Here is a 16692-nt window from a genome sequence, read left to right on the forward strand (position 1 = left end):
CTGGGGATTGTCGTTTTATTTGCAGCTTTCCGGGCTTCAATAGACAGAGAGCAGCCCGTCTCAAACTACAACTCCCGTGATGCAGCGTGGGGAGATGTCGCGGCGACACCAGTTTTCGGAAAGAGGGAGACTTTCCCGGAGACGGCGGCTGTCGGCGATCCAGCGCAAAGCCTCACACCTTCTGTCTCTTCAAAAAAAACTTGCGTTTTAGCATTAAATTCGGAGCAGATTTGCACTCAGTATGGGAGATGACGCCGAGGAGGGGAGTTGTACTGTAAAACACGAATTGACAAACGGTAAGAGTTTTAAATTATAAATGTCTTGTTTACTTATCAAAACATTTAAAAACCCCGTGTCTCTACACAGTGCAGTTCAACATTTTATTTAATTTTGGAGAAAGCCGTCTGCTTTAACATTAATAAGCCAATGTGCGGACTCCAGTAAATGTTTGTTTTTGTCTGCCTTTTAAATGCACACTTTGAACCTGGTGTTTCTGTATTGACTTGTCAGTCGGTGTATCTATAGGCAAGACTTGTCTGGATCGGTGCATCCAATAATTCATTGTTTTCATAACTTGGATGGCGTTGTAAGCTGGGAGAACACCGGCGAGAGAGAGAAAAGGGGAATCAGGCTTTTGGTAGCAGGTGTAATGTGGCGCATTTGAGACCAACACAACAACAAGCTGGAAGGAAAGGATTCCAACAACATTTTTAAAGCATGCGAGTACTTGTCGAAACCATTTGTGCTTTCCGATCCCCAACAAAACAGTCAAGTTTTGTAGAAACAAGGAACTGCGGATACTGGTTAACAAAAATAAGAATCAGTGCTGGAGTAATGGCAGGAGAACACAGATAGGTGACATGTTGTATGAAGGAACTGCAGATGTTGGTTGCAAGTCTGAAGAAGGGTCTCGACCCGAAACCCCACCCATTTCTTCTATCTCGAGATGTTGCCTGTCCCGCTGAGTTACTCCAGCATTTTGTGTCTATTATAGATAGGTGACATTTCGGATCGGGACCCTTCTTCAGACTTCAGACTCGAGTTTTAGATGTATTGATAGCAACATTCTTTAATAGACTGACCGTGTTTATTTATTTTGATGTTTTAACCTGACCGTTTTGTAGTTCACATAATCTGATGTTTTGATCTATTGACTGCATCTGGGTAATGTTTAACATTTAATTTAGTTGATATTGTGTATTCATTATATTAAAGTTTATTTTTAGAATTTCAAAGGAGTATGTTCTTTGAATTCACCAGTATATACTTACACAACTATAAATATGTACTTTTTCAGTTCCCCAAAAAAACTAAAGCTAAATTAAAAGAGTAAAACTGGATAAATCTTGGTGTGTAAAACCTTTGGAAATGTCTGGAAATGTCAGCTCTTTAATTGATAACCTATCTTCCCTTGATGGACCACCTGATCATTTCAAATATTTCTTATTCCTCATCTATTTTTTCAGGATAGGTTTGGTCTTTCAATTATTTTTCCGTCAGGGATGACAATTAAATATTTGATAGAACTGAAGTACTTTTAAATGAATTAAATTGTACACCTATTGAATCATATTCACGGTCAAATAATGGCAAATGCTCCAAAACTGGCATCGTTAACTATCTGTTTTTCTTAGTTTACATGGGTATTGTGATAAGCACAAATAGTTAAAGCACACAATATTAAAATATGTAACATTAAAACACTTAGGTTAGTGGCCATCATATTATGATGAGCTCAAATCAAGGGAAACATTATATTTAAAAAAATACTGCAGCCTTTGCAGTTTGACATTATTAACAAAATAAATGATATAATTGAGTCATAGGGTCATGGAGAGATACAGCATGGAAACAATGCTATAATTCAATATGTTTAACAAATATAACACATTTTAATCTGTCTTTTCTAAACAAATGTGATTCCTGAATGTATATTGTTTGCAACAATAATATTTAAAAATCCCAGATACATTGTAATACTCAAATCAAGTCAGATTTATTCATCACGTGCACAATAAAGTGCAGTGAAATGAACTTGCCAGCAGCGGTACAATTAAAAAAAGAACACACAATACACAATAAAAATTTAACACAAACATCCACCACAGCATTCATCACTGTGGTGGAAGGCACAAAGTTTAGTCAGTCTTCCTCCATTTCCCCCCGTGGTCGGGACCACAACCCTCCGCAGTCGCCGCTGCGGGCGGCCAGATGTGCAGACAAGGTCTGTAATATTTATGCATCTGAACAGATTTTGATAATACAACTATAACTTCAACTCCTGCATCTGGTGTGGCCTCCTGTATATCGGCAAGACCAAGCATAGACTTGGCGACTGTTCCGCTGGCCACTTGTGATCAGTCGCCAAGAACTTCTGGATATTCCGCTTACTGACCATTTTAACTCCTATTCCCATTCCCATGCTGACTTTTCTGTCTGGACCTCCTCTAATGCCAGAGAGAGAGGGTGTAGGCAAACTAGAGGAACAGCACCTCATATTCTGCTTGGGTAGCTTACAACCCAACTATGAACATTGAATCCAACTACAACCTCTCCCCCTTTCTCACCCTCCCCCTTTTCTTTATCTCCCCCCCCCCCCCCCCGCCCATCCCCATTCCCTCCCTTGTGCCCCCACCTGGATGCACATAGTGCTCCCCTCCCCTTCCACCTACATTCCTTCCTCCAGGTTCACAATTCACAACTCTGCAATCTTTTTGTGTCACACCTCTAGCCCATTCCAATCGAGCCTTTGTCCAACCATCTGCCTAGGGAAAAACCCCTCACCTGTATCCACCCTGCCAGGCTATGTCCTGCCCCTCCTCTTTTCCAACATTATTTTCCTCCCACTACAATCAGCCCGAAGAAGGGTCCTGAACCAAAACGTCACCTACCCATGTTCTGCAGAGATGCTGCCCGACCCACTGTGTTACACCAGCACTTTGTGTCTTTTTTCTGATAATACATAGAAACATAGACAATAGGTGCAGGAGTAGGCCATTCGGCCCTTCAAGCCAGCACTGCCATTCAATGTGATAATTTCTAGTCATCCATAATCAGTATCCCGTTCCTGCCTTCTCCCCATTTCCCTTGATTCTGCTAGCTCTAAGAGCTATATCTAACTCTCTTTTGAATGCATCCAAGAAATTGGCCTCCACTGCCTTCTGAGGCAAAGAATTACACAAATTCACAACTCTGGGTGAAAACGATTTTCCTCATCTCCGTTCTAAATAACCTCCCCCTTATTCTTAAACTGTGGCCCCTGGTTCTGGACACCCCCAACATCGGGAACATGTTTCCTGCATCTAGCCTGTCCAATCCCTTAATAATTTTATGTTTCTATAAGATCCTCTCTCATTCTTCTAATTTCCAGTGAATACAAGCCCAGTTGCTCCATTCTCTAATCTTTATTTTGATTGAAACAATTTCCTTTGTTTGTACTTATAAAAACCACATTAAGGAACATGAACAAGAAAGATTTACAATATGCTACAGTAACAGTAATATGAACTGGTCTTGGTTGTCAAAAGCAGTCTCCTCTTTGCAGATTATCAACGTTGCTTGATTTTGTATCCTTCAATCTCTGCAACACACTCCAAGGATTACAAAAGCATATTTTATATCTGAAGCACTGCTCAATTTGCCAGGAATACTGCCTCTTTCATGAAGTATATTAATTGGAAATTGTTCTGTCAGTTTAACTAACCAGAAAAATAATTGCGCTGACAATAATCTATTTTGAATGGCCAAAAAGTGGCTCAATGTGTGAAGCTGTCTATTTTGTTGATGAGTGGTTTTAATCAGTAAAAGTAGAACATATGACATTCCCAGTTGCTTTTATTGACTCAAACAGTTTGATCACTAATTTAGGTGTTTATGTGGAAAGATTTATCAGACATATTCTTTGGAAAACCAAAAATATCATCATAATAATAATCATAATAATACTTTATTAGCCAAGTATGTTTTGCAACATATGAGGAATTTCATTTGCCATACAGTCATACCAATAAAAAGCAACCGAACACACAAAATACATTTTAACATAAACATCCACCACAGTGACTCCTCCACATTCCTCACTGTGATGGAAGGCAAAAAATAAGTTCAATCTCTTTCTTTCTTTGGTCTCCTGCGGTCAGGGGCCTCGAAGCTTCCGTTGACGGGGCGATCTTGGCTTCCGTAGCCGGTAGCATTTGAGCCCTCGCGTTGTGGCGATCAAGCTCCTGCATCGGGAGGGAATCTCAGCTCCCCCACGCTGGACGATCTGACCCCGGGTCGGGGCTGGTCGAAACCTTCTGCGTTGTTTGGAGCTTCCCGACATCGGTCTCAACCCGAGACTGCGAGCTCCTCGATGTTGAAATCCGAAGGCCGCGGATTGGAGCGTCGATCCCAGGCAAGGGATCGGCTCTGATGGTAAGTCCACGTCCCCGCGGTGGGTCTCAAAGTCAGTCCCGAGCAAGGCCGCCAGCTCCATGATGTTAGGCCGCAGAGCGACCGGAGGTACGATCCAGAAAACAATCGCATCTCCGGCAAGGTAAGAGATTGAAAAAACGTTTCCCCTGACCCCCTCCCCCACCCCCACGTAAAACACACCAGAGAACATTAACACAAACTTTTAAAACACACTCAAAATAACAAAAAAAAGACGAAAAGACAGACACTGTTGGCGAGGCTGCCATTGTGTGGTGCCCCCTGGTGATCATGCAATATTAAATCCATGTGAAGCTTCAAGCAATATTTATTTGCCTAGAAGTTGGATTGATCCTAGGTATGAGGGTTAAGCTTTCACTGTGCAGTTAATCTGAATCCTTTCATGTCCATGTAGGTTAGAAGTAGCATTTGTCTATGTGCTGTTCGTGCAGTTTGCACTGCCATTAAAGTGTTAGTCTGAGGGTCAGATAGTACCCCATGCCACACACCTGGAAACCCATTTCTGAGGGTAGAAAGAAAGAACTGCAGATGCTGGCTTATACCAAAGATGAACACAAAGTGCTGGAGTAACTCAGCGGGTCAGGCAGCATCTCTGGAGAAAATGGCTGGATGGCGTTTCGGGTCGGGACCCTTCTCCAGACAAACCCATTTCTGATTCCATTCTGATTAGCACTGGGGTTCTAACAATCACAGTATTCCTGCTGTCTTTGAAAACAGAAGTAAGGATAGCAGAAGAATCATTCCTTCTCCTCCGCAAGTTCCATCTGAATATCCTGGTAGATGTTGAACCAGAGAAACTACATGCTTTGTACTGGAACCGATAATGGGACACCAAAGTACAAAGGATGAGGAGGTGGGAGCAAATTGCGACACAGAAAAGTTCATAAACTGCTACCTGTTACACGCAGGTTCAGTGTAAAATAAATTCCATTACCTTACGAAGCCATCATTTTGACTGTTTCTCATTGTTGTTGATTTGAATACAGCTGCTCCACTTGGACTTCAATTCATGTCCTCAGACTTGTCTCCCACAATGACAAGCATTTTTAAATCTCCTATGGCACTCCTCCCTGTCTTAAAGGGGGGATCTTATAGAAACGTACAAAATTCTTAAGGGGTTGGACAGGCTAGATGCAGGAAGATTATTCCCGATGTAGGGGAAGTCCAGAACAAGGGGTCACAGTTTAAGGATAAAGGGGAAATCTTTTAGGACTGAGACGAGAAAAACATTTTTTACACAGAGAGTGGTGAATCTCTGGAATTCTCTGCCACAGAATGTAGTTGAGGCCAGTTCATTGGCTGCTTTTAATGTCTTTTAATTTTTAGTGTGTTTTTTATAGTCCTTCGTTTTACGGTTTTTAATGGTTTTTAATTGTTTGTAATAGCTTTTTGTTCATGATTTCTCATGTACAGCACTTTGTGGCAACTGTAGTTGTTTAAAGTGCTTTATAAATAAAGTTATTATTATTATTATTATTATTATTATTATTATTATATGTAAGAGGGAGTTAGATGTGGCCCTTGTGGCTAAAGGGATCAGGGGGTATGGAGAGAAAGCAGGTACAGGATATTGAGTTGGATGCTCAGCCATGATCATATTGAATGGCGGTGCAGACTCGAAGGGCTGAATGGCCTACTCCTGCACCTATTTTCTATGTTTCTATATTTCTATGTTTCAACTCACACTGGTCAACAATAAATTCAAAGAAGAGCATGGCAACGGTAAGACATACAGGCACAGCAATTCAAGGTGACAACCATGTTGTTAGCACTTTAATGCTAAGTATCTTTATTGTTTTCCAGGATAAGGTCGCCCATAATTGCTATATGTCCCAACAAACTGGGACGGAACAAAAATCAAACTGCTGGTGGAACTCAGCACTCAAGCAGCATGTGTGAAGGGAAATAGACAGATGACATTTTGGCTCAGGATGAAGAGTCTCCATCTGTGACGTCGATTGTTCATTTCCCCTCAGATGCTGCCTGATCTGCTGAGTTCCTCCAGCACTTTTTTTTGCTCCAGTCTCCAGCATCTTCAGTTTATTGTGTCTCCATTTTACTGCTCCATTGCAGTCTCTTCATGGCATGCCCACTTTTAAGAAGTTGTCCTCCTCTCTCAAGCTGGAAGGGAAGGAACCCTTCCAATCCTTAAACTAAACTAAACTGAAGAAAATGATCTTCTGGCTTGTGAGCATTGCGATCATATAGGATGTGACCCGCTTCTAAGAAAGCAGATCACCATCTACTGATCCTTTAATCTCCCACTTTCTTTCATAACATTACATTTTATCTTTTTATCTTTGTTAGACGGGATGCTCCTACTTCTTTGTCTTTATCACTATAGAGTTTTAGGAGCTACGAGAATTGCTTTTTCACCTTTCCTTCTATTCCAGCCTTGTAACCTAACCCACATGACACAAGGAGGACAGGCAGGACCCTCTGTCACCACTGTGCACCAGAACCTATACAGGTACCTCAAGGATTGAACAGGGTAGATTGCAAGTCTACATGCTTCATTTGGAAGCATGTGTGACAAAATGTAAGTGGTGGCATTGGGAATTTATCTCCAACCTTCTCAGAAGACTTCATGCAAAGTTAGGAGAGCATTTCAGTCAATCTGGAACTGCTACAGAACTCAATGCTGGACAGCACTGATGTGCCCCAAGAGCAGCAGCTAGTGTAACACAGGAATCATTAGTTCATATCATTATTTGTTATGATATCTTAATTGAAATATTAAATGATCAATCATTCTGGGCCATTCTCTTAAGGGAGGCTTTAGAAGTTAGAACGTTTTATATATCCCTTATTGAGCATTTATTTATTGCATACGTTTAAAAACAAATATATCATGAAGATCATAGTTTGGTTCTTTGTATGAAAACTCTCAGAATATCTCAGAACTCTCAGAATATCAACCATTCCTTTTCAACAAGCAGGTGGAAACCACCAGAGTAAAAGAGATGTTTCTGGTGATTTTGTCCAAGTGATCAGCCTAAGAAAATGGCACAATGGGCTAAGTGTTCGCCAGGCAACCGGAAGGTAGCCGGTTCGAATCCCGCTTGGGGTGCATACTGTCGTTGTGTCCTTGGGCAAGACACTTCACCCACCTTTGCCTGTGTGTGAATGTGTGTGAGTGATTGGTGGTGGTCGGAGGGGCCGTAGGCGCAGATTGGCAGCCACGCTTCCGTCAGTCTGCCCCAGGGCAGCTGTGGCTACAGAAGTAGCTTACCACCACCGAGTGTGACTGAGGAGTGAATGAATAATGCGATGTAAAGCGCCTTGAGTATTAGAAAGGCGCTATATAAATCCCATCCATTATTATTATTATTAAGAAGTTTTCCATTGTCTCATTCTTTGAGACAGCGCAACTTAATCCTGATCTTTATGCCTTCAGGAAAATATCCTTTATGTCACTTGGACGAAGCACAGCCAAAAAGTCTGTTTTTGAAACTCCAATGTAGAAAATAAGAAATGGAAATACAGCCATGAAGATATTTTGATGCTCAGGAAATCAGCCATGGCTGGCTGGGAGAATCAAAGGAATCGATTGATCTAGCAAAATATTGAGACTTTTTCCCAGTTAAAAGTCAGGCATTCTTGTGGACATGTATGAAGTGGTTTTTGGATTGAGATGGAATTTATTTTCAATGGATTCTCTCTTTGTTAGTTCTGTCATCTTACTTTTAAATGTAATGACGCAGTCTGTCATATGCCACACACACCCTGCTTTTGCAAAATCCCGCTCCAGTGACTTGTATTCTTCATTATCTTCATTTCTTGCCAAGTGAAGGTTAGCGTTTTAGCTATTTGCTTTCTTTAGCATTGTTCCTATCATTGTGCTTGATTTAACAACACTGTTTTGCCAAGATGAAGGATAAAAAAGCTAGAGCCCGATAATTCTTTATGTTATTGATGATTATTTGTTTAAGCAGCGTGAGCAAGTCACAATGAAAATCTTTCAGGCTTCAGTAAAGTTAAGGAAAGAGCCAGGAAGCGAGCATCCTTCATAGCCAACCCCTTCGGCTTCACCAAACAACTCCCTGGAGGAGGAGTTCAAGGTGACTCGGGCCAGAGAGGTGATGCTGTACAGGGACTCCAGCGATCCCAAGGTGGCTCAAGCAGGGGTGGAGATGAAAACTGGGAGGAAGTGGAGAGCCGGCGAAGCCGTGCTGCAAGCAGAGTCCCGGATACGCCACAGAGTCCTGGTGGGAGCAGTGACTCGGGAAGAGCTGGCCTGGGAATCTTCCCATCTCCCCAGTTTGACAAGGCCAAGGGGAAGGAGAGGCGCAGGCTGGTCCAGGAGGATGTGAGGGCAGTGGTGGAGGAGGATAGGTGTACTAGAGCAGTTGGATTGAGGCAGCAGGGAGCCTGGACAAGGTGGGAGCAGGCCATGGACCGAAAAGTCTCATGGACTGAGCTCTGGCAGGCTGAACCACAGCGCATCAAGTTCCTGCTCCAGGCAGTGTATGATGTCCTGCCCAGCCCATCGAACCTCTTCATCTGGGGCAAAGCGGAATCTCCAGATTGTCCGCAATGCTTAGGCAAGGGGACGTTGGAACACATCCTGAGCTGTTGCCCAAAGGCTCTTGGGCAGGGCCGGTACACATGGCGTCACGACCAGGTTCTTAAACCCATTGCAGAATCCATCAGCATGAATCCATAGCAGCTGCAGGCGAGCACGGCCCACCACCCAGATGATCACCTTCGTGAAAGTCGCAGTGCAGCTGCCAAGAAACACAGCAGCCGTCAGGAATCCGTCAGGAATCCTAGCGACTGCGCAGGACTGGCAGCTTTCCGTAGACCTGGTGAAACAGCTGAAGTTCCCACAGCACATTGCCACGACCACCCTGAGGCCAGATATCCTCCTGGTCTCAGAGGCGACCAAAAACATTGTCTTGTTGGAACTGACAGTGCCGTGGGAGGACCGTCTGGAGGAGACCCACGAGAGGAAGATGGTCAAATATGAAGAACTGGTCATAGACTGCCGCAAGCAGGGCTGGAAGGCAAGGTGTATGCCCATCGAGGTTGGCTGCAGAGGTATTGCAGGGCAATCGCTCTACAAAGCCTTGAGTGCACTGGGCATCAACGGAGTGGCAAGGAGAAGGGCCATCAAGAACACCACAGAGGCAGCAGAGAAGGCCTCGAGATGGCTCTGGATCAGGAGAGGAGGTCCATGGGGAGGAGCAAATGCCACCTGAACACAAGTCGTGGTCTGATCAACCACGGCTGGGTCGCCTGGGTGAGGGTGTCTGATGTTGAAAGACCCGAAACACCCAATGACCCCAGGTTACATCACTGATGATGTGTTCAGGAGCATCAATAGATGTATTTTTTATCAATTGAAGGTGATACTGTCTTACTCTCTTTCATTAACTTGGATCAGAGACTTTTTGAATGTTTTCTGCCATTGATAAGAGGGTTGAAGAAGTTACTATGTTAGGGAAAGATTGGCATTATTTTGCCGGTTGGCATAGAAAATGTTTGATGCTCTGCAGAAAGATGCTTCTCTTGGCGAGAGTAACAATGATAAGATCTAAAGAACAAATGAATGTGGAGGAGCTAATCTCGTTCTATGGCCGTTAGTTTCAATAGTGTACAATTTCTGAGAAAGGATTCAATGTTCTCTGACATGGTCACACTGCAAAACAAATGTACTATCAGCCAGGGAAAGTGACTGAACTTTCATTCTGTAACCTGCAATCTTTAAATAACAGGACTGTGTTACTTTCCTGCAGAGCTGGGAAACCAAAAGAGCACCATAATACCAGCAGACCTGTTAGTCAAAGATTACAAGTTGCAGAATGAGAGCGTAGTTTTATTTGCTTGTCTTAATTAGAACAACTAGATATTTATTTAACCAATTAATAATATTCAGTTAACAGGAATGAAATTTTAAAAATTGCTTCATCATGCTTTTCCTTCTGTTTTCTCCTTATTATTTTATGTAATTCACCATAGAGATAAGATAACAAATGTACTTATGATGATCTGTCAAGCAAATGCTACTATTTTTATTGATGAATGGTTCTGTGTTCTTGAGCTGAACAAGAATAATTTAAAGAATGATGAAACAGAATTCCCGAGATACAATATCTTGTTATATGTCATTCTTGCTAAACATTTTGAAATGCGAAATAAAGCCAAAAATGCTCGAGATATTCAGAAGATGACAGGCAGGGGAAAGTGAATTAATATTTTGTGTTAACGACTTTTCATCAGTATCTTGCATCGAATTGAGAACATTGTTGTTTGTGTTCATTCATCGCATACAGATGTCACTGGTAAGCATTTGTTGATCATCACTGAGTGACTTGCAGTCCATTACAGCGGGCAGTTTAGTCAAATGCATAGGATGGTTCTGAAATGAAATATGAGTCATAGCAGGTAAGGGGGGGGGGGGGGGGGCAAAGCTCCTTCACTGAAAGCAACGGTCAACCAGATGGGACTTAAACAACAAAATTATAGTTTTGTGATCACGATTAACGGTACTATCTTTTAAATTTCAGAATTTAGTAAATTAACTAAAGTTAAATTATTGAGCTGCCTATTTGGACTTATCTCTCCGAATCAGTAGTCCAGGCTTCGTAGCCCTGCAATCATATTCCATTGGATTCCGTTGATTTGATGCTAGTCATGCAACATTTTTTTCTTGGCTCAAGGCCTTCTTCACTAAGTTGTATATGCTTCTTTTCTGTACAGTTTCCTCGTAAGCATCATCGAAAATATCTGCACCGGGGGGGCAGTGTTAGTTCTGAACACTCTAAATGTGAAGTGTATAGGACCAGGTGTAGATTATTATCTTGCTCAAAGTTTATGTTTTTTTGCTGCTTTCATCTTCTTTAATCTTTGCTTCTTGACAGGTCAACTTGGACTCACATAGTGATCCCCATCTCACCACTGGAGATGGTGCGTGTTGCTCCCCTGCATGTTTAGCCTCAAGCTGCAGATGGTACAACTTGCTGTATCAGTAAAAAAATAAGCCATTAGCCTAGAGTTTCCTTTGCACAACTAAAACATGGCATAGACACAAAATGCTGGAGTAACTCAGTAGGACGGGCAGCACCTCTGGATAGAAGGAATGGGTGACGTTTCGAGTCGCTTTCCTTCTTCAAATTCTTCTGAAGAAGGGTGTCGACCCGAAATGTCATCCATACCTTCCATCCAGAGATGCTGCCTGTCCCGCTGAGTTACTCCAGCATTTTGTGTCTATCTTCGGTATAAACCAGCATCTGCCGTTCCTTCCTACATAAAACATGGCATAGTGCTGCTGAAGATGGCCCAAACCTCATGTAGAGCAATATTGCACTCATTTATTTCAGTGATCAGTGAGAGGTTCAACTCCTAACATTTTGTTAGCCCTACTGCTTGTTTTGCAGTGGAAACCTCCCCCAAATGGCATCCGGAACAGTTCAACATGTGAAGTTTATTTCTAACATATTTTACTCTCACTGGTCTGAAAATGGCAGTTTTTATTTCCTAAATGAACAACTAGATTTTATAAATCTGTTAATCTTGCTATTTAAAGAGACAACACTCAAATTATGTTCTTAATCCTTACTGAGATCTGTGACCTCATGCAATTTAAAATAAAGCCTTTACACTTGTACCTCGCCTGGTTTTCCCATTGAAATCAAGGTCACTAAAACTTTCTGCTTCAGTAACAATGTAATCTGCTGTTGAAAGACACAACTGGAGTAACTCAGCGGATCAGACATCATCACTGGAGAAAAGGAACAGGTGGCGTTTCACGTTGAGACCCTTCTTAAGGCCTGAGTTGTGCCCCATCTCATAGTTTGCTGCTCACAGCTACACAAGGAAGCAAAAGAAGAAAGACTTGATGTACTTTACCTTTAAGCCATGGGGACAGGACGATAAACATGCGGATTTCACCAAAGTATAAGCATTCATTTATTAAGTAGGGACGACCCCTGTTGTTTTTTATTTTGCATGCTCTTTTTAAGATCTGGTCTCAGAGATCACAACTGCTGGCACCAGGGAGATATTGTAAGAGAACCCTGTTGAAATTTACCCTCGTAGCAATGTTACTCATGAAACCTGTGTACTTTGCAATAAAGATCTTGGTTTTCATGGAATTTTCATAAATAGTGGCAGTTTGTGTCAATGCCATTAAAAGTTAGAACAATTTCTAAACTGTGGTCTCAAATCTTCCCAGTTAATCTCAACCTCTCTCAGGATGTCATTTGAACATCACTGTATTTTATGGCCTTTTGCCTCTACACTTCTCAGAAACCTCTCAAAAAGCCCTATCTTCAACTTAACCTTTGGATGCTTTCCCAAAACCGGGAGTCCGTCTGAAAGTCAAAGCATAAGAAATATAACCTGAAGAATGGTTTCGACCCGAAACGTTGCCTATTTCCTTCGCTCCGTAGATGCTGCCTCACCCACTGAGTTTCTCCAGCATTTTTGTCCACCTTGGGCAATATATGAATGCTTTTCAAATTATTTCTCCATTCCATGAATAAAATGTAAAATCACCACAAAATTTGCCATTGAACAAGACAAGCTGATGTTTTTAAATGTTTTTTTTTAATTGCTACAGAAATATATCCCAATATGTTTGGGTGTTTTGTAGATAAGCAAATGAGTTGGAATGAAATCTCAAGAAAATAAACTTGCTTCAAAACAGGCATAAGTTGCACATGCACTGGATTGCATTGCAGCGGAAACTCTTGCAACATAGTGGAAACCCTTGACCACTGTATAAATGAAGTTGATCCTACTGTACTGAATCTCATTTTGTAATGTTATTTCTCTGGCATACCCTTTCCGGCCATCTGTCAGATATTTCCTGCTTTGCTGCTTGTCTGTTCGAATCTCTCTCGCCTCCTTCCCTATGTTTTATTTCGTCCACCCACCTGTTCATATTTCAGTGGGTTAAGGCCTTTTACTTTGACATTTTCAATATTGTAGCATTCATAATTCCTTTTATAAACATTTCAGAAGTCTTTGAATATAGAATATATAAAAATGAGCTTCAATATTTGGAGTATGAAAAAAATATATCTCAAGTTGTGGTGGGTGAGGAATTATCTCTTCGTTCCACCCTTACATCCTTTGCATCCAGAGGTTGCGAATTACATATTTTGACACCCTTATGCAAAATAGCCATCGAATTTCTGTTAGACACTTTACAGCTATCCCGATCCAACATTGAATTCAATAATTGCACATCATTGCTTTGGGAAGTATTGTAGATGATGGCATGACAGTTCCCATTTACCCTCAATCTTCTTAATCTCTTTTTGACCTAATAGCATCATCTCCCCTTTTTTCATATAATCTTTCCTGGTTCCCACAATATTTTAGACTTTTCATCTTGTCTATTCTACTCAACATCTGCACAAATTCTGATGGAGTTCTTCTTTCCCCATTCTCATGAAGCATAAAATGACTTTTTTTCCCTCTCCCCACAGGTACTGCATGACCTTCAGAATGCTTCTCCTAATTTCTGTTTTAAATGCTGTTGAGTGTAAACATTTTGAGGGGAAATGGGTTGTATTTGTTACTCATCATGTGTTTTTAATTGGCAGCTAACCTCACTGGACATAGAGAAAGAGTTGGATTAGAAAATTTTGAGCTACTGAAGGTTCTGGGAACAGGAGGTAAGTTTTGGGTAGAACTATCAGTCTTTAACAAAATATGTTAATTTTGTTCAAAACTAGATTTAAAAAATCAGAGCACCTAGCTAGTTAAAGGAGAGGTGCCCCTCATGATTTTATACACCTCTATAAGATCTCACTTAGTGTCCTACACTCCAAGCAATAAAGTTCTAGTTTCCCCAAGCTCTTCCAATAACAGGCACCTGACTCCTGGTAACATCCTCATAAATCATCTTTGCATTCTTTCCAGCTTAATAGCAACATTCTTAGACCAGGGTAACCAAAACTGTACACAATACTCTAAGTGCAAATTTACCAATGTATTGTACAACTGCAACATCATGTCCCAAATCTTGTACTCAGTGCCCTAACTCATTGCCAGTGTGCCAAATGCCTTCTTCACCACCATGTCTACCGATGACACCACTTTCAGGCAACTATGCACTTGTATTCCTAGATCCCCCTGTTCAACAATAGTCCTGAGGCCACTACTATTCACTGTGAAAGTCATAAAATCCGGCTACTCACACTTATCTGAACTGAACTCCATTTGCCATGGCTCAGTCCACTTATCTGGATCCTACTCTAATTTCTGACAATCGTCTTCAATGTCGATGATACGACACTATGATTTTAGTGTAATTCGCAAATTTATTAACCATGCTTTGCAAGTTCTCATCCAAATCATTGATGCAGGTGAAGAACAACAAATGGACACAGCAGTAGGGACAGGCATCCAGTCCAAAAAATATTTTTCCACTATCACCAATGCTTTCTACCATTAAGCCAATTATGTATCCAATTAGCAAGGTCTCCAAAGATCCATTGTAATCTAACTTTCCAGGTTAGCCAACCATGCGGGACCATGTCAAAGACCTTGCTGAAGTCCATAAAAGCAATGTCATCATCATCATTGTTGAAAACATCAATGTGCACGGTGCCTTACAATGCTATGTACGACAGTGATCGCAACTTCTACTGAAGTGTGGATGGCCGTTGGCTCGCTAGGAGCTCATACGCCCTTTGGTTCTGCTGGGGGTCCACAGCTCCCTCCTCACCTGGCAAACCAGGTGGGGGAGATGGTTTAGTCGCCGACTCTCTGACCAAAGGCAATGTCAACAGGCCTACTCTCATCAATCCTGTTCAAAAAACTCTGAAAGATTTGTGACATGATGTCTCATGTACAAATCTGTGCTAATTATCTATAAATCAGTCCTTCTTTATTTAAATGTTAGTAGATCTTGTCTCTAATAATCCCCTCGAGTAATCTAGCCATCACTGATGTCAGGCTCATCAGACAGTAAATCCCTTGGTTTTCCTTGCTGCCTTTAAATAGCGGTACAATATTAGCCACCCTCTGATCTTCCAGAACGTCACATGTGGCTAAATATCTCAACAAGGGCCTCTGCAATTTCCTCCCTAGTTCCCCGCAGGGCCTGAACATGCACTTGGTCAGGCCCGGGGATTTATTCACCTTATTGCACTTTGAAACCACCAGTACCTCTTTGCTAATTCATATTTGATCCAATGCTCCTCCAATATTTGATCCAATGCCTCAATTCTTAAGCTTTTGTGATGAACTCCACAGCAAAAACTGACAAGAAACATTCATTAAAAATTCTCATTCACCTCCTGTAGCTCTACACACACACAGACATACCAATCTTTAACGGGGCCTATTTTCCCCTCGCCACCTTTTTACTCTTAAATACCTGTAACATCTCTTGAGATTTTCCTTTCCGTTTCCCCCCAAATCTATCATATGCCTTCTATTTGCCCTGCTGATTTCCCTCTTAAGTGTACTCCCACACTTCTTATACTTGTTGAAGGATTCACTTGATCCCAACTCATAACCCTGATGTCTGGTTTTCCATGAGAAGAACCTCAATATCTCTCATCATCTACGTTTTCCTAAACTTGCCAGCAATGCCTTTCATTGTAACAGGAACATGCTGTCCCTGAACTCTTGCAACAACATTTCGTTCAGACCGAAAGGTCTGAATGACAAATAAAGGATCTAATCTAATCTAATCTAATCTTTAAAAACTCCCACTTGCCAGACATTCCTTTACCTGTGGCAGTCCCACCGAGTTAACCAAATTGCTGCCTAATGCCTCTAAATTTGACTTTGGCCCAATTTAGGACATCTTGTGGGCCAATCCTATCTTCCTCCATAACTTAAAAAAACTAATAGAACTATGGTCACTTGCCTCAAAGCGCTCTTCTAATAACACTTATGTCACTTGCTTACATGGTTTCCCAAGAGGAAGTTAAGAAGTAGTTCCCTCACCGGTAGCCCCCTCAATATATTGATTAAGAAAGCTTTCTAGGTAATTTCTAACAAATTCCACCCCTTACAAGCCCTATGCACTATGGGTGTCGCAGTCAACATAAAGGAAGCTAAAATCTCCGCTAATTCTACCCTATTATTCTTACGGCTATCTGCGATCTTCCCAAACATCTCCTCCTCCAATTTTTGCTGACCATCAGTGACCCATAATACAATTCCATGAAAGCGATCGTCCATCTAAATTCTACCCGTATGGCCTCACTCGACGACCCCCAAGTTACCATCTCTCAGATCAGGGGGACAACCTCCCCCTTCTTATATCTGTTCCACTATCATGCCTATCGCATC

The 16692-nt window shown here is 41.7% G+C and overlaps 1 protein-coding gene across 1 annotated transcript in view; it reads left to right on the forward strand.

Annotated features, from left to right (window-relative positions):
- The first annotated feature begins 96 nt into the window (after positions 1-96).
- Positions 97-16692, forward strand: part of LOC116975879 (ribosomal protein S6 kinase alpha-5-like) — a 62012-nt gene continuing 45416 nt past the window's right edge. Inside the window, exons 1-2 of the mRNA XM_033025197.1 lie at positions 97-296; positions 13986-14057. Of these exons, the coding sequence (XP_032881088.1) occupies positions 242-296; positions 13986-14057 (127 nt within the window). The 5' untranslated portion in view covers positions 97-241. The remainder of the gene's footprint in view (positions 297-13985; positions 14058-16692) is intronic.

This window comes from Amblyraja radiata, chromosome 8 (genome assembly GCF_010909765.2).
Source record: "Amblyraja radiata isolate CabotCenter1 chromosome 8, sAmbRad1.1.pri, whole genome shotgun sequence".
NCBI classification, from domain to species: domain Eukaryota; kingdom Metazoa; phylum Chordata; class Chondrichthyes; order Rajiformes; family Rajidae; genus Amblyraja; species Amblyraja radiata.